Source organism: Mauremys mutica, chromosome 3, assembly GCF_020497125.1.
Source record: "Mauremys mutica isolate MM-2020 ecotype Southern chromosome 3, ASM2049712v1, whole genome shotgun sequence".
Lineage (NCBI taxonomy): Eukaryota > Metazoa > Chordata > Testudines > Geoemydidae > Mauremys > Mauremys mutica.
The window spans coordinates 110645645-110668255 of record NC_059074.1 but is presented as its reverse complement, the minus strand read 5'-3'; the positions used below and the strand labels follow the sequence as shown (position 1 = coordinate 110668255).

General features: G+C 41.3%; 1 protein-coding gene across 1 annotated transcript in view; it reads right to left on the bottom strand.

Moving 5' to 3' along the window:
- RAB32 (RAB32, member RAS oncogene family) overlaps positions 1-22611 on the bottom strand; it is a 54293-nt gene that overhangs the window by 11541 nt on the left and 20141 nt on the right. The window contains exon 2 of the mRNA XM_045012008.1: positions 125-402. Within this exon, the coding sequence (XP_044867943.1) occupies positions 125-402 (278 nt within the window). The remainder of the gene's footprint in view (positions 1-124; positions 403-22611) is intronic.

The window sequence follows — 22611 nt, the reverse complement described above, 5'->3', positions numbered from 1 at the left end:
AAAAGGAATGATCAGCTGAGATATTGGTAGTACAGCCTGCCTCCAGGATCACTGATTAGCCAGTGCAAAGTATTAGCTTAACATAAGGATGGTCTTGTAAAAGTTATTTTTCAGGAACGCTCACCTTGGCAGATGTTTCAAACCACCCTATAAAGCCACCTTCTCTGCAGAACTGGTCCATTTGCGAGGGATTCTGGCTGCCATCTTTCTTCTGGTCACACTTGTTTGCAAGGAGAACGGCAGGGATAGGGCTGCCATTTGGAAGTAGCACTTTACTGTCCAAGTCGTGTTTCCACTTGGAAACAGCTTCAAAAGTGGAGCCTCTTGTGACATCGAAGACCACAAAAGCACCAACTGCCTCCTTATAGTACACTCTTGTCATGTTACCAAAACGTTCCTGGCCTGAAAGACAAACAGAGCAACAACTTTACATTTGTTTTTAAATCAGCAAAAACTATGGATATAAACTGAAATTATCCCATGTAGATAAAACAATTTTAAAAACCAAGTTTGTCAGATTGATACATCTGATTCTAGGATTAAGTGCCAGTTTACCTGAATAAGTCCCCTTGTCGCATTCAATCAGCATACAAAGACCACTGCATAGATATGCAATGCATACTAGAGTATGGTACAACTGTTCTAAGTTGATGACTACTTCATATCAATCATTTGTCAATAATCAGTGGTAGTGGTTTTTAACTCCTCTTTGTCGAATACCGCATTGATAGTGTTTCCTAGGACAAAAGCAATGACCTCTGAAGCGTCACTGGCTTGCTAGACCTACACCAAGACATTTCAGATCATTTCCTATGATTTCTTAAAAAGTTTTAGACCCTATAGTTGAACAACAGATTTCAGAGAGCCCACAGTGGATCTACAGAGTGCTTAAATTTAACAGCTAGTTCAACAGTGCATACCATGACAGAGGTTATGGGGACACGTAGTATCTTTGAGAATACTGTATCATCTTTATGAATGCTATATAGATCTGTAAGAGCTAGCAGCAAAGAATCCTGTGGCACCTTATAGACTAACAGATGTTTTGCAGCATGAGCTTTCGTGGGTGAATACCCACTTCTTCGGAAGTTCTATTCTAGCTCCACAGAGGAGTCACAGGAATTTCCAGTAGGAATTGAAGTCACTGGAGTAATTAATACAAATCCTTAGACTGGTAACCACTCTGATGATGCCTCAGTCCTGGAGGAACTTACACATACCAGTTTGGTCACCTTTAACCAGGTCAAAGAACTGTAATTCACCAGCCTCACAATGGAGAGGGACACTTGCTCAGTCCAAGACCTGACATGATGCTATGACCAAGAGTGACAGAACCTGCAGAAAGAGCCAGAAGTACTGCAAAACCTGCCAAGGTCTCCATTTCAAAAGATGGATGACTGACTGCTTGACAAGACCTGCATATAAGCAGTTTATGACAATGTTCTCTCACACTTTTGTTCTGGATAGATACTTTGATATATGAAAGTTGGCTGTCACTGCCCTGGGGACTGCAAGTGCTGAACTGAAGTCAGACTTACTCAGGTGATCAGTTAATTGTAGCCCAAACCCCCACCTAGAAAGCTGTGGGATCCTGCTCTGAGAAAGGTCTTGGGCCATCACCTAATAGCGGTGCCCTCAAGGAAGCCATGAAAGGGTCAGAGGTACAGTTGCGTTGAGAATTGACATACACCAGGTAGTAACAGAAGTCTCCAGTTCTTCTTAGGGAATCAGACTTGGAGGATGAAGTATATGTAACAAACATTACTCATCCCTTTCCCAGAAGGGGACAAGTACTTAAAAGGCATTTGTTACTATCAAGAAGTGGCTAAACACACAATGTTACAATGAACCCATTTTTAATTTAAGGTTAAGCCTTTTCAAACTCATCTCTGGAATGCCTTCTAACAACTAACTACTTCAGAGAGTGGAACAAGGAACCACACCAAGTTATAAAAAATGTAAGCCTCCTTTGAGAGTTAAAAACAGGAGGAGAACAAAATCCATTCAGATTTAAGTTCTGGGCATATAGTGGAAAGCCAGTTATGCTAGCTGTTGTCACTACTGCATCTCTAAAATACCAAAAAAAGACTGCTCTCCTTAAAATCACTAAAGGAAGTTAAACTGTTAAGTGGAAACATTTATTTTATGAATATACTTGTATGCGTTTAGACTGAAGCCAAGTTCATATTTTTTACTCTCGCTGCTGTGTTTAAAGCATAAAGCCCAGAAGCATGCTCATAATAGTCTAGCCAAGAGTCATGTTTCAGTGTATGGTGTATTATAAAATGCTAGAATATCCATGAGAAAGTTGGGCATACATACAAGATCTGTATTACCATACTTGAATATCAAAGTGAGGTTAGGAAATTCAACTAGGAAGGGGGAGGAGCGGGGGGAAGACACCTTCCACCCATATTTTATAGTGTATGTTTTTTATACCATGCCCATCATGGTGGTAAACCTTTTGAACATAGAAGAGCTTGCATTAAGCAAATCCTGTAATACAAGAGGTAGTTAAATAGCAACTATGCTACTGCCATCTTAGCTACATATTTGTAAGTGCTCAACAAGCAAATCTCTCTGCCCTATAACTTTTTTGGGTAAAGGAGACTATTTAGCTGACTACAATATGCACTTCCCAGCAGAGGTAAACAAATATTAGCAGTACTGCACAACTCACTATAGGAAAGGCATTAAAACAGTTTAGCTCAGCAGCAAGTCCTTCTAGACAGTATCCTATTTTAGTAATATCAGTTCTTAAATGTAATCTGAGATATCTCTGTTAGGAATGAACCTTTTTAGGATCAAAAAAGGTGCCAGCCAAGCAGCTGCTAGAATTTGGAGTCAGCAATAACTGATGGAGTCGTGTTTCCCACCACCACCACCACCAGGAACCATCTGATTGGAGTGTGAAGTGTTTTAACAGGAATAAAATAAGAAGCTGTACAAGCCTGATAAGATGCTTAACATACTAAGTAAATCCAAGTTTCAGAGTTTTCATGAAGTCTGTATCCACTTATTCATGTGTAAATATCAGTGGCAGAATTTTCTGAAGCCTTCATGATCTCGAACTTTGAATGCTCAGTAGCTGACCTTCCAGTGCCTTATTGCACATAATCCATCTACTGTACTTCCCTGGCTGTCATCCCCTACTATGACCACCCTTCACCATTCCTTCCATAACAACTCTCAAGGTTACTTTCATCTCTGTGTCTAATGTGAGCAAAGTATGCAAGTTTGCATCTGATTTCCTACATCAGAGTCTACTTCTCTTCAATAATATTTCTAACGTAGGCATTAGTCTTCCCCATCCCCTTTCCAGGAAATAAATGCTGGCAAAGGCTCTTATGTAAAGTTTCAAATGTTCTTGTCAGCATTAACTTTCCTATATTCACATCCATACGCCAAGTGTCACACGAGTTGCCCCTTCATACATTTCAAGATGCCATTTCCCCCCCCCCCCCCGATACTTTAAGTGAGGCCATAGCTGAGTGAGCCATCCCAGTCTTTCAATTTCCCTGCAATGGGTCCTTGGTTGAAGATAAGTGATCCCAGATAATTTACTGCCTCTACAGCTGTCTGTTAATCATGTCATCTTGCATCCTGTCTATTAGCAGTTTTCATCGCATTCAGGAAGATTTTATATTCCTCACTTTTTTTTTTTTTTTTAAACACACACTGACATTGTTGCACTGCATCACTGGGTTTTTAGCAGAAAGTGTTGTCGTAGAAAGTGTTGTCATTAGTAGATCTGAGGTGAGTTAAGAGGTGTCCACCAGTAGAAATCCCATCTCCTTCCACTTTGTCAAACCTTCTAAGAGTTCTCATAATACACTCTGTGCATATATTAGAGAGGACCGGGGACAAAACACATCCTTGTCTCATCCAGTGGAAAAGCCACTCACTGTTAGAGTGTATCTATTGTTGTTTACACCGTGGTCTGTTGGTGGAGATTTGCAATGAGTTCAATGAGATGCTCTGGAATCCCCATGACCACCAGTATGGTCTAAAGACAGTCACGGAGGACAGTATCAAACACTTTGATTAGTCAATGAAGCACATGATCAGTGTGTGATAATATACTCTGCATTCTGCAAATCATGTGATGGATATTTACAATTAGGTCATGTGCCTTGGCCCACACTGAAACCAGCTTGTTGTGGTAGTGGTTCATCTCTTCCCCCCCCGCCCCACACAATCTTAGATTACATAGAGCAGAAATTCGCTCATGTGCTATATCAGGGAGATGATAGTTATATCTCCCTTCTTTGGTAAAGAAGAAAGATTCTCTTCAACCAGTTCCCTAGGGAGTCCTACATCATTGCAAGTTTTCCAATGTAAGTACTGCATTTGCCAATCACTGAACAATTCTGCAGGCACATTTAGCCCTGGTGCTTTCCCAGGCTTCATTTTCAAACATGAACCACTTCTGCTCACAGGATTGATTGTTCCAGCTCTGTACTTTCTCATCATCCTGTGTGATGACTGGCTGTGGTGAGACATACAGATTGTTACAGTAATTTCCTCCACTTGTGTTTACTATCACTCTCAGTGAGAACTCTGCCGTCACACTCTTATTCTGTTTGATAGAGGGGAAAACCTTTTGGTAAAAGGTCTGACCACTGAATGAACATTTTGTATTACTCTTTATAAAATTCTCAAGTTCCATACAGTTTGCCCTTATAATTCACTTTGCTTGTCTAACGTAACTTTGAATCTGTCTGCTCAGTTCCTTCTATTCCAAGCCACTCTTTCATTCTTCCACCAGCTCAAACACCTTCTCAGTTAACCAGGGTGTGGTCAGACACTGACTTCTTGGAATATGTGCTTTGGCATATAATAGCATAATAGTTTGTTCTATTCCAAAATTCATTGGGGGTTGTTTTCACCCATGCTGATCCCTCAAACCCATTCTGGACAGAAGTTATATAATTCTCATTGATTCTGGATAAGTCCAAACTCAGTGGACTTAACTTTTAATTATGTTTGAAGCTATGATGTTGGACAACAGCTGATTGTCTGACCCCACTTCAGATTACATGCACTAAGGGAAATCTTTGGTCATTGGACATTCCAGCTCCAGAATTGCTGTTTTAGAGTCAATTTGATTGTCATACTATCAGGTGATCTCCACTAGTGCAGCATCTAGGATGTTGGTGAAAATGGTGTTTGTAATGAACAGGTGATGAAAGCAGCAGAATTCAGCTAAACATCTTCCTCTCATTTTGAGAGCCAATACTAGCAGCACAAAAATACAGTACAGGTGTATTCCCTTATTTGGGAGCAGTGCAAACTGATAAGAGGGGAGGACAGTTTGATACTTTTGCTATATTAAGAATAACGGCTATTGACTTGCTCCTCTTCAGATGTTACATCAGAAATAGAAGCAGGATCTTTGAGCAAGATGGAAGGAAGGAAGTGGGAGTCTCAAAATACATAGTCATAACATAATCCCAACCTCAAATAGCCTCAGGCAAGACAGTCAAGCAAGATGTAGGGTATTTCCAAGAAAAGAACTGAGCAGGGAGGGAGATGGGGAGGTTACTGGTAAACCAGGGAAGTGTTTAGCCTTCCTGTACTGAATACAGAACAAGTGTAGCAACACTAATTTGCAATCAGTGAGGAAACCAAAGTGAGCAAGACCCCCTCTTCCCCCCAGCAATGAGAATTTAAAAAGGAGGTATTGCTAGAACTTAACAGTATCTCCTAAAAATGAATACTAAGCTAGTGACTATGCAATAAATCGCACCTTCAAAAGAATTATTTTCTAGCACACTTAAACGTGCCATGTGCCTTACTAAAAAAGGGTACGTTGCAAACAGCTTGCAACACCGTTGTGAACTTTAGACCAGACAGTTTCATTAAAACACCAAGAAAAGGAGTGAGGAGTGGATGAAGGACATGGTTATAGATATCATTATGCAGATTGTCCACTTCAGACTGCATACATAGTGCTACAATTATTTTAATTTTGAAACAATATTAATTTTTGATACACTGCACAAGCAAAATTCAACAGTAGTTTAAAGCCCTGATTAGAGATCAGCTGTTCTAAATAGCAATGCTGAATGAGGTACAGGAAGAGCTCTGAGCTATTTCCCATGAATCAGACAGGGATCTGGGGAAGGTAAGTGGCAGAAATCACAGCAAGAGTTGGTATATGTCAAGCTCCCTGCTCCACACAGACTAAGTATGGAAGATTCTTCTGCCTTTATGGTTTCCTTAGGTGCATTTCCAGCGAAGTTACATGTGATTGCATCACTAGGGACTTGTCTACACTGGCACTTTATAGTGCTGCAACTTTCTCGCTCAGGGGTGTGAAAAAAAGACATCCCTCTGAGTGCAGCAAGTTTCAGCGCTATAAGTGCCAGTATAGACAGCGAACCAATCCTGGGAGCCATGCCCCTCGTGGAGGTGGTGCTTTTTAAAAAAAAAAAAAAAAAAAGAGTACTGGGAGAGCTCTCTCCCAGCCCTCTGCTGCAACTACACAAGCCACGTTAAAGCAACACTTCAATGTTGCCAGTGTAGACTAGCCCTAAGAAATATTACTTTGAGCATCAAAACCACAACGTGCTATAGAGAGCTAGTCAGCTCTGAAGCCTAGATGAATACTTCCTAAACCTCTTTGTTTATCATCTAGAATACTATGAGAGTGTTGGTTTTAAAATGGTCTAGATGTAAACTTGAGACTCCTTAAAATACATACATTTGAGGTAAATGTGCACTTCAGAAAAAAAAAGTACTGTTAGTTACCCTACAATAAGTATAGTTCCAAACATGTTATGCTGAGATTCCACATCAAGAGTGTTCCGTGTGAACAATCACCTGGAGTTCAACTTCTCATTTCTAAACTCCTATGCACATTGTATAAATGAGATCATTAACCATTTTAGCTGTTACTTATTGTAAATTCTTAAATCAACTTATAGGTAACACTAAAGAAGTTTAACAAAATTGAAAGAAATATTTGCCTTGAAAATAAATTAAATCTGAGTTCGTACATAAGAGAAAATTACTCATATTGAAGCCAATGATTCTTGCACTTAATTTAACAAGTACTGAATGACTAATATCCCACTGATTGCTGTACTACTTTTGAAACAGCACTTCATTTCTACTATGTAGTGAGATAGATTCAGTAACTCTAGGGTGGAAGAACTGTGGCTGGTGGTAACACTAAAAAACTCAGCTACTCAGTTTCAAAAAAGAACCTTTTCTGCAAGGAACATGTTTGAATTGAAATAGTAAGAGGAACAGATCAGGCTGATGCTATACTATACTCCAAAACTGCACACAAAACGAAGAGTTTGTTCAGTTGCATTTTTTCTATTCTATTCTGAGATAGAGCTGTCCTCCTTAAAGATGACTGAATACTGCAGACAGATTAATTACCCAAGGCAATACAAAGTATAGGTTAACATCTCAATTTAAATAATGGTTAGAGTTGGGACGCTCAGTAACAGCCAATGATATACCTATCCTAGTAACTAGAGTATTAGTATATTGGCTGTTTACATTAAGATCTTTGATATTTAAAAAGAAGAGTTAAGATGAAGCTGAAATAAGAGTTTAAAGAAAATTGAAGACCCATGAAACAGCCTGGAATCTGAGTTTTGAGTGAACCAAACAAACATTAATCCAAGCTGGTCTACTCTGTCAGCAATCATTATAGGGAACCATATTATGGTAGAAGTACATTGGACAATATTGCTACCTCAGACTTCATTGGAAGCTGGAGTTCAGTGAAGTCAAAGGAAAGCTGCTGGTAACACTGTTCCCCACCTGTTGCTTGGACTAACACTCCCCCCACCTTTGAACTGCTCCACTGGAGGTCCTCCTCCCCATCAAGTTCAGGCTTCTTGTCCTGACTTCAAAGGGCATCCTAGTAGGCAGGGCCAGGGTTAATCTTTTTTGAATCAGCCCCACTACACAATGTCATCCTTGATATCCCATTTGTCTGCTTCTACAGCCAGATCACCATGATACCCCCTTAAGGGACTCAAATATGAAACTGCAGAACTACTAATAGTAGTATCACTGAAATCAACCTCTATCAGATGACTGGCAGGTAGCTAGTTTAACATTTGTTTAAAAAGAGGCTCCAGAGGAGACCCTGGCATTTACAAGCTGGTGACCCTTATTTTCAGTACTAGGCCAGCTGGTAGTACCTATAGTAAAGAACAGAATCAGACACACTGATAAACATGATTTGCTACGGAAGAGTCAAATAGCCTTTTTGTACAGAGGAGTCCCTTAACGATTAGAACACTTTGATGGTGTCAACAAGCATGTGGACAAGGCTACTCACACCTTCTGGTCAACTGTTTGTAGTGATAATCAGGATGGCCCATTTCAAAAGGTTTTTTTTCCTCCTGCTGATAATAGCCCACCTTAATCGATTAGTCTCATTAGAATTGGTATGGCAACCCCCATTTTTTCATGTTGTGTGTGTATTTTAATTTTATATATAAAGCTTTAGCCCATAAAAAAATATATAGCTTCATGGGTTATAGCCACTTCATCAGATGCATGCAGTGGAAAATACAGTAGGAAAATATTTTATAAATATTATAAATAAAATAAATAAAAATTATTTTCCTACTGTATTTTCCACTGCATGCATCTGATGAAGTGGGCTTTAGCCCATGAAAGCTTACGCTCAAATAAATTTGTTGGTCTAAGGTGCCACAAGTACTCCTTGTTCTTTTTGCTGATAAAGACTAACAGCTACCACTCTGAAACCAGTGGCTATATAGTGTACTTGGATTTTCAGAAAGCCTTTGGCTCTCAAGCCAAGCAAAGATGGGGATCGAAATGAAAATCCAGAGGTGGATAAGGAGCTGGTTAAAGGGGAGACTGCAGAGGGTCGTATTGAAGGGTGAACTGTCGGGTTGGAGGGGGGTTACCAGTGGAGTTCCTCAAGGTTCGGTTTTGGGTCCGATTTTATCTAATCTATTTATCACTGACCTCGGAACCAAAAGTAGGAGTGGGCTGATAAAGTTTGCGGATGACACCAAGTTGGGAGGTATTGCCAATTCGGAAAAGGACCGGGATATCCTCCAGGGAGATTTGGATGACCTTGTAAACTGGAGTATTAGTAACAGGATGAAATTCAATAGTGAGAAGTGTAAGGTTATGCATTTAGGGATGACTAACAAGAACTTTAGTTATAAGCTGGGGACGCACCAGTTGGAAGTAATGGAGGAGGAGAAGGACCTAGGCATCCTGGTTGATCGTAGGATGACTATGAGTAGGCAATGTGATGTGGCCGTTAAAAAAGCTAATGCGGTCTTGGGATGCATTAGGCAAGGTATTTCTAGTAGAGATAAGGAGGGACTAGTCCCATTATATAAGGCGTTGGTGAGACCTCATTTGGAGTATTGTGTGCAGTTTTGGTCTCCCATGTTTAAGAAGGATGAATTCAAACTGGAACGGGTACAAAGAAGGGCCACTAGAATGATCCGAGGAATGGAAAGCCTGTCGTATGAAAGGAGACTTGAGGAGCTCGGTTTGTTTTCCTTAACCAAAAGAAGGATAAGAGGAGATACGATTGCACTCTTTAAATATATCAGAGGGATAAATACCAGGGAAGGAGAGGAATTATTTCAGCTCAGTGCTAATGTGGACACGAGGACAAACGGATACAAATTGTCAGTCAGGAAATTTAGGCTTGAAATTAGATGAAGGTTTCTAACCATCAGAGGAGTGCAATTCTGGAACAGCCTACCGAGGGAAACAGTGGGGGCGAAGGACCTCCATGACTTTAAGATTAAGCTGGATAAGTTTATGGAGGAGATGGTATGATAGGATAACGGGCTTAGTCAATAGGTCAATTAATGCCACACTGGTAATTAGTACAATGGGTCAATGATAGGGTATTGTTGGCCTTTTTCCAGAGGGTATAGCTGGAGAGTCTTGCCCGCATGCTCGGGATTCAGCTGATTGCCATATTTGGGGTCGGGAAGGAATTTTCCTCCAGGGTAGATTGGCAGTGGCCCTGGAGGTTTTTCGCCTTCCTCCGAAGCATGGGGCAGGGGTCGCTTGCTTAAGGAGTGGGTGGATCGGCTTATGTGGCCTGCATCTTGCAGGAGGTCAGACTAGATGATCATAATGGTCCTTTCTGATCTTGAATTCTATGATTCAGTCATAGGATAAGACCAGTGGTACAAGTAAAATTCATTTCTTACTGCTATGCTGCACCAGCTGAAGGGGGAGGGGCACGTGACCTCCCCCCCACTCTCCCCATGATCCATCCCATGTTACCTGGCTGGGGGTGGGTGGGAAGAAGAGACTGCTGTCCTCCTCCCGCTGCGCTGGAGACTTCAACTGCAGGACTCTCCGGAACCACAGCAGCAAAAGGAGCAGAACATGGGGCCGCCTGGTGGCCCCACACCAGCAGCTCCTCCGTGCAGCTGTACCGCCTCGAGCCCCACCCTCTGGTGGAGTGGCTATACAGACCCTGGACAGGAGATGCAGGCACACAACTGAGTAGAAGGGCTGGGGGCGGTACAGCTGTGCTGGAAGCCTCAAGTGCTGCTCCTCCTGGGTCTCTCCATTACACCGTACCAGCTATAAACCAGCTGGACTGCCTTACTTGCACCACTGGATAAGACTGAAGGTTTTCGTGGATCAGTAACTGGTTAAAACAGAAAAGAGATGGTAGGAATAGAGAGAGTCAGTTTTCACAATGGAAAGAGGTAAATAGAGGGGCCCCTTGGGGTCTGTTCCAGGAAGTGAGCTGTTCAGCATTCATTAATGATCTGGAAAAAAAGGAGTAAACAAGAAGTGGCAAAGTTTGCAGATCATACAAGATCATCAAGATACTTAAGTTCAAAGCAGATGAAGGAGTTACAGGGGGAAATCTCACTAAACTGAGACTGGGCAACAGAATAGCAAATGAACTTCAAGGTTGATAGGTGCAAAGTTATGCACATTGAATGGATGTTTTCAGAGAACTATTCAAGGTGATGCCAAGATCTTTCTTCAGTGCTAATAGCTCATTTTAAAACTCATCATTGTATTATGTAGTTTGGGTTATGTTTTTCAATGTGCAGTGGCGGTCAAAAAGCTTAACAGAGTATTAGGGACTATTATGGAGGGATCGATAGGACAGAGAAATATAACACCATTATATATCCACACATGATCAACTGTATGGAACAGTTTCTGTATAAGGAGACTAAAAAGATGAGGGCTGTTTAGAGAAGAGATGACTGCTAAGAGGAGATATAAGAGAGGGCTATAAAGTCATAATGTGAATCCGAAGAAGTGGGCTGTAGTCCACAAAAGCTTATGCTCAAATAAATTTGTTAGTCTCTAAGGTGCCACAAGTACTCCTGTTCTTAATGTGACAAGTGTTATTTGCCCTTTCCCATGGTTCAAAAATCAGAGGTTAACCAATAGAATTAATAGGCAGAAGGTTTAATTTAAACAAGAGGAAGTACTCTTTCCACATAATGCACAATTAACCTGTGGAACTCATTGCCATGGGATGCTGTGATGGCCAGAAGTATAGCTGGGTTCAAAAAAGAATTAGGGAAGTTCCTGGAGGATAGGTCCATCAATGGCTATTAGCCAAGATGGTCAGGGATGCAACCACATGCTCGGGGTGACCCTAAATATCTGACTGCCAGAAGCCTTGAGTGGAAGATGGGTGGATCACTCCAAAATTGCCCTGTTCCGAACACTCCCTGAAGCTCTGTTACTGGCCACTACTGGACAACATACTGGGCTAGATGGACCCTTGATCTGACTTGGTATGGTAGTTATGTTCCAAGAATGGGATGCCTTTTCTGAGCTTGGTATAATGCCAACCTGTCCTCAGTTTCAGAGGTGACTCACTAGGAGAGATGTGACTAATGTGATGTGGTTGTAGGATGATTGAGGGTTGCCTATAGTCACTGTGTAAATTAAAAATTTATTAGAAAGAGTGTGGCCCAACCCTTCCCAGTCACCCTGTTCTTTGCTTCCTTCCCCACTGGATTCTCTTCAGAGTCCTGACATATTTGGTAAGTGTTTAGTAAGTTGTGGATGTTACTTCCAGTAGCACAGCAATTCTGCTGAGCAGACCTCCCATAATTTTGCACTGTAGATTCTGGCAACACCCGCTGAAAGAGGGAAATGTCAGTCAAAGTCTGGAGACCTTTCACTGTGATCCAGCAGACTTCTAAGTTTGAAAGCTTAAAAGAAAAGCTACCTTTAAAAACAAGTTTTATATTTTCAGGGTCACCTTTTCTTTGGAAGCTTATAACGTAGGGACAAAGCTGACATAGGGATGGCCAAACCACCTCAATGTAACATACAGTACTGGACAAGCAATAAGATCTACAATCTCGTTGAACACATTCAGCATATGAATGACTTTTCATGTATATGGAAAGGCTGCATTATAAAAATAAATAGCAGAACTGCTCATTGTAACATGTTTTGCAGTGAAAAGGTCTGAACCCCTTTTATTCAAAGTTGAGCAAGGTTTTGTGAAACATGACTGCTAATAGTTTGTTTCCACATGAAACAGCACTGTACTTCTCATCTTTAAAAAGAAGCTTTCACGTCTTAATGTAATTTATAGCAGTGGCTCTCAACCTCAGACTACTGTACCCCTTTCAGGAGTCTGATTTGTGTTGCGTACCCCCAAACTTCACCTTACAGTAACTCCTCACTTAAAGTTGTCCTGGTTAACGTTGTTTCATTGTTGTGTTGCTGAGCAATTAGGGAACATGCTCATTTAAAGTTGTGCAATGCTCCACTATTACATTGTTTGGCTGCCTGCATTCTCCACAGCTGGCAGCCTCCCTACACACACCCCTCCCACAGCACCTCCCACCTGCTGGCAGACCCTGCAGATCAGCACCTTCTCCCTCCTCCACCTGCCTGTAACAATCAGCTGGCTTGTGGCATTTAGGAGGCAGGGGGAGAGGAGCGAGGACTCAGCACGCAGGCTCCCCCTCCCTCCATATAGAATGGATTTTTTTTTTAAACTAGTAGTTTGACTGTCAACTGCAATATACAAGGTACCAACATGTTTGGCTAAGGGTAAGTTAGTAGGTGCTGACTTTTTAGTAGCTGATAAATCTCATTCTGGTATCTAACTATTGGGTTAAAAAACATTGGCATCTGTAGGTGGTCATTAATGTATAGTTGCTCCAGAAATATTTCACACAGACAACATTGGCAGACCAAGTTGCACTTCAAGAAAGCTTGATAAATACTAGATAAGCTGCTTTGCTGTTACAGTTCACTGCACTTCATTCTATGGGAATACAGAACAAGTTTGACTAACTTAGTATATCTATGTACCTCTTAACAGACTGTTGGGTAGAGCTTTAATGCTGTAGGTGCTGTGAAGCAGGAGACTAAGGCCTGGTCTACACTGGGGGGGGTTGAGGGGGGGTCGAACTAAGGTACGCAAGTTCAGCTACGAGAAGCTGAACTCAAACTACCTTAGTTCGAACTACTCACCCGTCCAGACGCCGCGGCTCCCCCGTCGACTCTTCCACCGCCGTTTGCGGTGGTGGAGTTCCGGAGTCGACGGGAGCGTGTTCGGAGTTCGACATATCGCGTCTAGATGAGACGCGATATATCGAACTCAGAGAAGTCGAACACTACCCGCCAACCCGGGCGGGTAGTATAGACGTACCCTAAAAGACTATTCCTTGAATTTTGTAAGTTTGTGAAATTCAAGACACCATCCCCAATTGAAAATTAAGTGCACAAAGTCCCTCTGGTGAAAAGCTAAACATGTGTGTTTGTTATGAAAATGAGTAATGCAAACTTATTTATATTTAAATCATTAGAACCACCAAAGACCAGAAATTAATAATGAATTCTTCACAGTTTGCAATTGTGGGTTAAAGTGTTAGCTAAAAAGTTTATGCCAGAGTGATAGGATTTAAATAGAAGCCAGCAGGGATTTTTGATTTATTTCATTTATCTGTATCTTTTAAAGAAATAATGTAACCTGAAACCTAATTATGCATAAAGCTCACCTATGTAAATGCACATTAGAGGGAGAATCAGGGGAAGTTCACTATCACTGCTCCCTATTGTCTCAACCCACCTGTGGCATCTTGGAAGGGATGTTCTGCTATCAACTACAGAATTTTAATTACAGCAGTACAACCCTCCCGTTGATGCACTGGTGTAAACAATCTTACACAGTATAGCTTATTCGCATACAGGAAGGGGAATAAACTATACTGCGAGAACATTTATATCATAACTGCATCAAAATTAGGGGTTATGCCAAGTATAACTCCTAAATATAAAGACAGCTCCAATTGAAGTTCTACTGATACCAAAAAAACCCATTTAGATCAGGTTTTAACTTAGATAACAGACTGGATAGGGCTGCACTTTACTGTGTTTGCATAGTGCCTAGAACAAAGGAGCCCCAATCCGGACAGGAAAAATCCAGGTATGCAAATAGATACCATGCATCACCTTATTCTTTAGGTTTCAGTTAGCTCCTCATTGAGATAAGTGAAGCTGTTCAGACCTCTCAGGTCGATTGCAGGCTGTTCACATACTGAAAACTTCATAGAAAGTGACAGTGTTATGAGTTATCTTCATAACCAAGAGGCCATGGAGGGTTTTGTTGGGGTTTTTTTTTTTTAAATAAAATACAGATTTTTACCACCATGCAACAAGGATCCATTATTCCTTGATTATGACACTAACTACATGATCCTGCTATAATTTCTGCAGGGAACTTCATTTGTTGCACAAACTGGATGCATATTGAAAAAAGGAGGGTCCTAGCAGGCTGAGCCAGAACATCTACACTGCAATTAAACAGCCCTGCAGCCAGAGCCAGCTGACAGCCGTAGGCATCTAATTGCAATGTAAACATACCCTAAGAGCCTTGGAAATGTGAAGCAAGTTAACTGTTGCAATGACAATAAGTTCTGCAACTACACAATAGCTTTGAGAGGCATCATGCACTGCATGTTAAGCTTTGTCTCAATGAGTGCTAACTCAGGGTATGGCTACACTTGTAGCTGTACAGTGCTGGGAGTTAAACTTGTCTTCGTACAGCTGAATAGGGAAAGTGCTGCAGTCTGGTCACACTGACAGCTACCAGCGCACTGTCGTGGCTACATTTGCAGTGGCATTGGGAGCAGTGCATTATGGGCAGCTATCCCAGTGTTCAAGTGGCTGCAATGTGCTTTTCAAAAAGGGGGGGGGGGGTGGTGGAGTGTGACAGGGAGCGTGGGGGAGGGCGAGAGTTGATTTTTGGAGCCAACACTATCAGCAGCTGCAAGTTCCGACCCCCTCCTCCACCCCTCTCTCGCTCACTGAAAGCAAAATAGCCCTCTGTTTTTAACCCTCACAGACCAGATAAGCAGCCTCCCCAAAACGCCCCACCCCCCCACCTCCCGCAGGCCATGCTGCTTCTCTCCTCAAGTCCCCCCTCTTCAAGCAACCACTAGCTGTGGGCCTTCCAAAGGGAGTTCATTCACAGCAAACACTAGCTATGTTTCTTTTGGTTTTTTTTAGATAAGCAGCTTCGGGAGCCCAGGGTTCACAACAAAACAAACGGAGGCATCACAACAAACCAAAAAGTATTCTCTTTACTTAAAAGCATTATGGGAAGGTTCTGGAGGTCAGTTACAGCGTAGTAAGATTAATCACTGTTTACACTGGCACCCCAGCGCTGCAGCACCAGTGCTATTCTTTATTTCTCTTGTCAAGGTGGAGTACAACCGGCGCTGTAGCCAAGGAGATACAGCGCTGTATGTGCCTTGCCAGTGTGGATGGGGAGTGAGTTACAGCGCTGTAAAGCCACCACCAGCGCTGTAACTCAAGTGTAGCCAAGGCCTCAGATGCCCAACATTGTTACTGCTCAGTGCAGGTAAGAAAGGAGGATCAGATTTTGAAGGTCAGTACAGTACAATGTGATGCTTAGATTAGTTGTTGCTCACTAGTGAGTAGTGCTCACTTGGCAGAGTACTGATTCCTTCTTGTTGTGGAGGTGACAAGACCAAAGAGCCTAACAAAAGCATCTTCCCAAGAGGAAGCCAGTTTGAGAAGCCACGTGGATCATGTAAGGGCCCTAAGGGTGTGTCCACACTGCAAAAAACACTGCCGCAGAGTGTCTCGGAGCCGGAGTTAACAGTCTCAGGCTTGCACAGTGGGGGTAAAAATAGCAATGTAGGTGTTCCTAGGCTTTGAGGCCCTCCCTCACCATCAAGCTCCAGCACGATTGCTAATGCCTACACTGCTAGTTTTAGTCCCACAGCATGTGCCCAAGAAAACTTGACCCAGGCTCAGACTTGCTGCTGCGTTGGGTTTTTCTGCACAGCATAGACATGCCCAGGAGAAAGCCAAGGACAATGAGCCAAGTACAGCCCATGGATCAAGTCACATGCTTCCCTACAAGGATGCTGAGCCCAGAGAACATGCACCACATTTCAAACATCTGCACAATCTATTGTGAACAGAGTTTAGAAATGCACCACCCCTCTTCCCCCCCCCCCCAATCAAATCTTATGCCTGTTGGAACATTTTTTTTTTTTAATCACTAGCCTTTGAGTTTTATGAGGTTTATTTATGAGTTCTCCTGTTAGACATCTGCATCTGACAGGAAGTGCAGAGATTATAGGACACTTTTTGGGAATGGGAATGTTTTGGTTTGATTGTATCAGGCCTCATTTATTCTTTATGGAGCACTGCTAAGCACAGCTGCAAGAATGATTTCTTCTCTTTAACTACAGCAGCAGGTGCTTCAGGAACACATTAAGCAGAGGTTCTGAAGTGAAGCAGAGAAAGTATCTTGAGGGATAATAATGTTTCCTTTACTTTAATGAAGTTCTTCATTCCTGGCTGGTATGAGTCAAAAGAGCTTTCTTCCACAATTATGCAACAGCCCCTCTCGTACTGCATATACATGACAAGTAGAACATGTGACTGTAGCATGGTTAGGCATATCTAGGCTAGTTTTAATCTAGCTAGCATGGGTGACAATAGTAGCAGACATGTGGTAACAAGCTAGCTGCATCAGTACAAGCCTGCCAGAGAAGCTGGAGACATACTGAGGTGGTTAGCCAGTATTGCCAAATCTACCTCTATTACCTGCACTAGCCAGATTAAAACGATCCTGAGTGTGCCTATCTCCCTACAATCACACCTTCATTTGCAATGTAGATGTACCCTTTGGAAGGGACAAATAGCAAGAAAGGAAGCCCTATTAAATTACATTCTGGGTGATCAGGCTAAGCACAGGCAGAATATGCCAGTGACAAATTGAAGAGCCTTAAGAACATTTCTCCAGAGACTAAATTTAACAGCTAGAGAGGCTGGTTTACAGGAAGAAAGGCAAAGGATGCACTTAAGAATGTTAAGCCCAGCAGCTGGGTGTAGGCAAGCTGCTTATTTATAAGAGTTGGGGGCAGAAGAGGGAAAAAAGCTTGTTACTTCTAATTCACCTGTTTACCAAACCAGGGTTACTGGGATTAAACTGAGAGTAGTGTTAGGCCCCAGGTTAAGGTTGCCTTAAAGTCCTATTCTCAGAATCATTTCCCATAGTTTCCCCATGAATTAGCAACAATTGAAGTTGCAAAACTGGATTTGTAAAATTACTTAAACCAAAAGTTTCTGGAAAGTATTTATGCAACAGTAAAGAGATTAGAGACACATGATCAGATTGACAGAATCCCCTTTAGTTACCAGTATTCATTAGAGCCACTACAATACAGTACTGTATACACGACAGCCAGAATTACATGTTAGTTTATATGGATAGAGTTTTAAAGCTGACAAACTAAAGAGCCACCATTTGATTCTTGTTGCACTAAGTATTTTCTATCTCCTATTCAGTTTGAAGTGATGTTTTATTTGAAAACTGACACTGATTTGCTGACAAGGTATTGTTCTTAAAACATGCAAATTATAACACTGAAATCAGAAAATAGGTACCACTTTTTCTCGATGCGCTAGTTTAGTGCCAACATAGTTTGAGACAATTTTACCTCCTTTCCCCCTGCCCTGCACAAATGTTTTATGGAGGGCACCAGTCCCATAGCTACCTTCCCCTCTATAAACCTGATCTTCAGTATTGTAATAATCTCCCCCAAATGTTTAACGGATTATGGTTGCTCACGCTGAGATTGCTCAAATCCAAGTGCCTCCAACAGTTCTTTAGTATGTAGGAAGAGCCATCTAAGTTCCTCCCCAGCTCCACATCACTTCTTACTTCTTAGACTCACCTAGACCAAGATACTCACTAACCTCCAATGTACAGCCTTAACTGACCACGAGTCATCTACCATCTGCAGACAGTTTTCCATAAACTATTTTGTTTACCCGGTTATTCATGCTGTGAAGCTCCAGAGACAAGACCATACTGCATTACTCCACCTCTGGCACAATCCAAGAACTATCATTAACTTTAATTGTTTTCTGCCATAAGCTACTCTTGCCTCCCAACACAATCACCCCTTCTATAAACATGCACGTGGACACAATATAGTCAGTTAAGGCTCGGCATCTTCTGGAGAATGATGCAAGTTTGCACATTGTAACATGTGAGTGTAGGCCAGTTTGAAACTTTTATACTGGAAAGAAAAAAAGTGTTCAAAACTGGGTTGTGGTAGGGGATTAGGATATGTGGTGAGGCAGAGCAGAGATCCACATAAAAGTACTTCCTGTGGTTTTCCCAAAAGAGGTTCAGAACAGAGCTGCTTTTCAGGCTGTTTCTCCCTTCCTGATGCCATGGGAAAGAAAAGGGATTGGTGAGAAAACATGTGGTATAAACTCATTTCAAGAAATGCCCCACCACAGAATGGAGTCCCCACTGTGTAGCTGTTTAGTGCACTATGGAGCCAAGACAACAATGCTGTTTCAGTAACAAAGGGCGATCGGATTACAAATCAGTTTAATAAACTGCAGATCAGTAATAATAATCCACCACACCACCCCTACATGACTAGAGGGTTGTGAAAGGTAACGCTGGTATATTAATTCAGTTCAACTCAACTTTTAGACAGTCTTCACAAAGAAACTGCATAAATACAAGTGAGGAGTTATATTATTGGACAGAGAAATTAACCCAATTTCTTACATTTTCACTACCATCCCAATGGCTGTCAAAAGTCTTTTGGAGAGAGCCAAATACCAAATGATTTTTGATGTGCTTCTCTTGTAGTTTTGTACAAACAAGGCAGCCCTAGGGGAGGAATGGACAGTGGGGTCCAGTTCTGTTCCAGTGTATATTGATTAAAACAAACCTGGTGCATTACCCTTTCAATTAGTTAAAAACTAAACAAAAAACCTTCAAGGTAAACTAAAATAAATTTCCACCCTATGCTCTCTAGTGGTAGAGCATTCCAAGTGGCTGTACAGTAAGGCTGACAGTTCAAAACTATGGTATCTCGTTTTACTAGTTAGAGTTCTATAGTGGTCGGTTAGATGGCAACTTATTTGAAGAGGTTTGTTTGTTCAGCTGTATATTAAATCCTGAACTGAGTCAGAGATGGGAGGCTTGTTAGGCAGCGTGTCATTAATATCAGATATTGATAGTTATATCTATCTAAAGCTGAATTTTAGATCATTCTGAGGCCTATTTGTCCATGGGAATCCAATTCTCTGAACTAGTCTCTTTGAGAACAAGTCTGTTCCATATTTACTCATGTTTTAATTTCCCTGCTTAGTTTAGTCTAGTTGTATTCATGAAGACTAGGTGCTGTTGGGCTGCTTTTAGCCATAGGCTTACTCAGATAACTCACTCATGGGTTTGTCATGAGTTATACGCGAGTTTAGATATAACTCAGGATCTGGCAAACTATGTGGGTATGTCTGGAATGATTTATGCTAGAGAGACTTTTTAAGTGTTTTTGAACAAAAATTCTAGCTTGTTTTAAAGCTTTAAAAATGAAGCTATAGCATCAATGAAGCTGTAAATAGTGTTTACAAGGTTGAAGCAAAGTACCATCCTTCTACAGGTTTGAAATAATTTTTAGTCTTGACACTTCCATGGACCTAAGTTGAGCAGAAAGACAGACTAGTACATTGCTTCAGAACCTGGCACATCAAAAGACTGCCAGTCAAACAGTTAATACTAATCAAATTTTGGAACAGGAAACTTATGTTTGCGAGTAGCTTGTGGTGTAAGTTATCTGATTCACAAAGAACAAAAACAAAAAACAAGTTTGCCATATCTGTCTCAACTTCTCTGAACATCATATATTCTAATGTGATAGAGGCCAGACAGGTACATAGCTTTAGAAAAAGCTAAAGCTGTGTGCATTAGCCTTTCAGTTAGTTTTTTAAAAATAATTCAAGGTAAACAAAATTCAATTTCCAACCTACGCTCTCTCTAGAGCAGTGGTTCCCAAACTTTAACAACCTGTGAACATCTTTCACTAAAATGTCAAGTCTTGCGAACCCCCTCCTAAAAATGAATATTTTCAGAGATTTTCTCCTTTACCCAAGTATAAACTATAAAAGCAGCAATTGGAGGTATAAAATTTGTTTTTATGACACTTATTACACACTATTAATTTTATCATTACAGTATTTTTATTATGAAAACAACAACACTCTTTCAATATCTTACTTTCCTAACTTGTATCACTTTGAATAAGTCTGTTGTAAGACAAGGCTCCTATGTTTCATCAAGGAGTATTAGATGTGAAACAGCACGAAGCTATTTAAGAAGCCAACTCAAAGAGTTTCTCCTACACAAGTATTCATCTCTTGAGCAGTTCAGGCATACATGTTACAAAGCTTAAACTTGTTCTTCATAATTTAAAAAAATACTAGCTGCCTATTTAATTTTAAAAACAAAAATTATCTACCACCCTTTCCATTTCTTATAATGAGCCTTGAAGTTTAAATCTTAGTGTGATGGATATGCTTCCTTTGATCTGCTTAGCTTCTGGAAGTCCAGAGGCTCCATGCTGCCAGCCCCGTGCTGTCCAGGATCCCTAGGGATATCTGTCTGCCATTAGGAAATTTTTTTCCCCAGGAACCCCGTAACATTTCAAACCCCCAGGGGTTCATAAACCCCAGTTTGGGAACCACTGCTCTAGAAAAAGCTATGTACCTATCTGGCCTCTATCACATTAGAATATATGATGTCCAGAGAAGTTGAGACAGATATGGCAAACTTGTTTTTTGTTCTGTTTGTTAATCAATGGCATCAGATAATTTAAACCACAAGCTACTTGCAAACATGCGTTTACTAATCACATTTTGGAACAGGATTCTACTGTTCATTATGTGGCAAGTTCTGAAGCTTTGTATATGTATACATAAAAATTACAGTTACTTCCTATTTGCAAACTCTCCAAGAGACCAATAGATTCAAGTAGTCCGATAGACTTTGCATTGTTCACTTGAGCTCTCCAATGAATAGGAATGTTAAATGATGTGCAACTCTGTTGCTGTCTGCTTCAGGCCAAGTAGAAAGCAACAGGCACTGAAAGTCAGCATAGCAAACAGATTCCTACTAAAATTGGAACCACTGCACTTCACTCCCATGCAGGGCACCAGACATTACTGGTGGCTTTCAGCCTCAAATTGCTCCCTCAAGGCATCCCTAATCCTTGCAGCCCCGCGCTGGGCCCCTCTAATAGCCCTGCTCTCTGGCTATTCAAGTTCAGCCTTGAGGTATTGGACCTCTGAGTTCCATGCCTGAGTGAATCTTTCACCCTTCAAAGCAGCTACCAGATAGGGGGACCAGATGTCCTGATTTAATAGGGACAATCCTGATATTTGGGGCTCTCTTATTATAGGCTCCTATTACCCCTCAACCCATGTCCCGATTTTTCATACTTGCTGTCTGGTCAGCCTACTGCCAGAGGAGGAAGACGACCTACTGGCCACCTACAAATACATTAGATTGAGTCTACCAGTGTTCTAGGATTTCCTATGCATCTGGTTACCAGTGGTAGACGACAATTAGGTCCTACTTAGGAATAGTTGTGAGTGGTAGTCACAGGTTCTTGTGATATTGTAAAACAGACTATTTTGGTACTTATCTAGACTCCATATTCTTGGAGATCTCTCACCTCTATGTTAATGGAATTCTGCAACTCTGTTCCTTTACTACATGATGCAGTGTCACAGTGTTATTGAGGTAGGGAACAGGGCTAGGGTGGATTTTGACCTTCTAGAAAAACAAGTTCTAGAAGGAACTAATTTTGTCCACTCTAAGCCTGCTGAATTAACTGGGTCTGCATGTGTCAGGACAGAGTTATACTGGAAATCTGTTTGCGATTAACTAGAGTCTGTATGAGTCACTACAATGGACAAGGAAATACTATTTGTCATCTCATGGAGATAATGAATGGTGCTTCATTTTCTAGCATTCAGTAAATACGTATTCATTTTTGGAATCATCTAAGTGTAATTCAGAATTCAAAGTTACTGCATATGTTCCAGAATGCTTATAAAGGAAGCTGATAACTAACAGCTGGAAGTCTCCGAAGCAGGCATAATGTTGTAAGGAGGAAATGAAGGAAGATGATCTACCGCAGTGCATTGACATTTTGGGAAGAAGAGTCACAGGAAGATTTATAGTGAACAACAGCAAGCAGGTGGGTGGAGAAAGTTCTAGAAAGATTGAATTCAGGCTTTCAGCATAAGAAATAAGGGATGAGAGAGATCTGA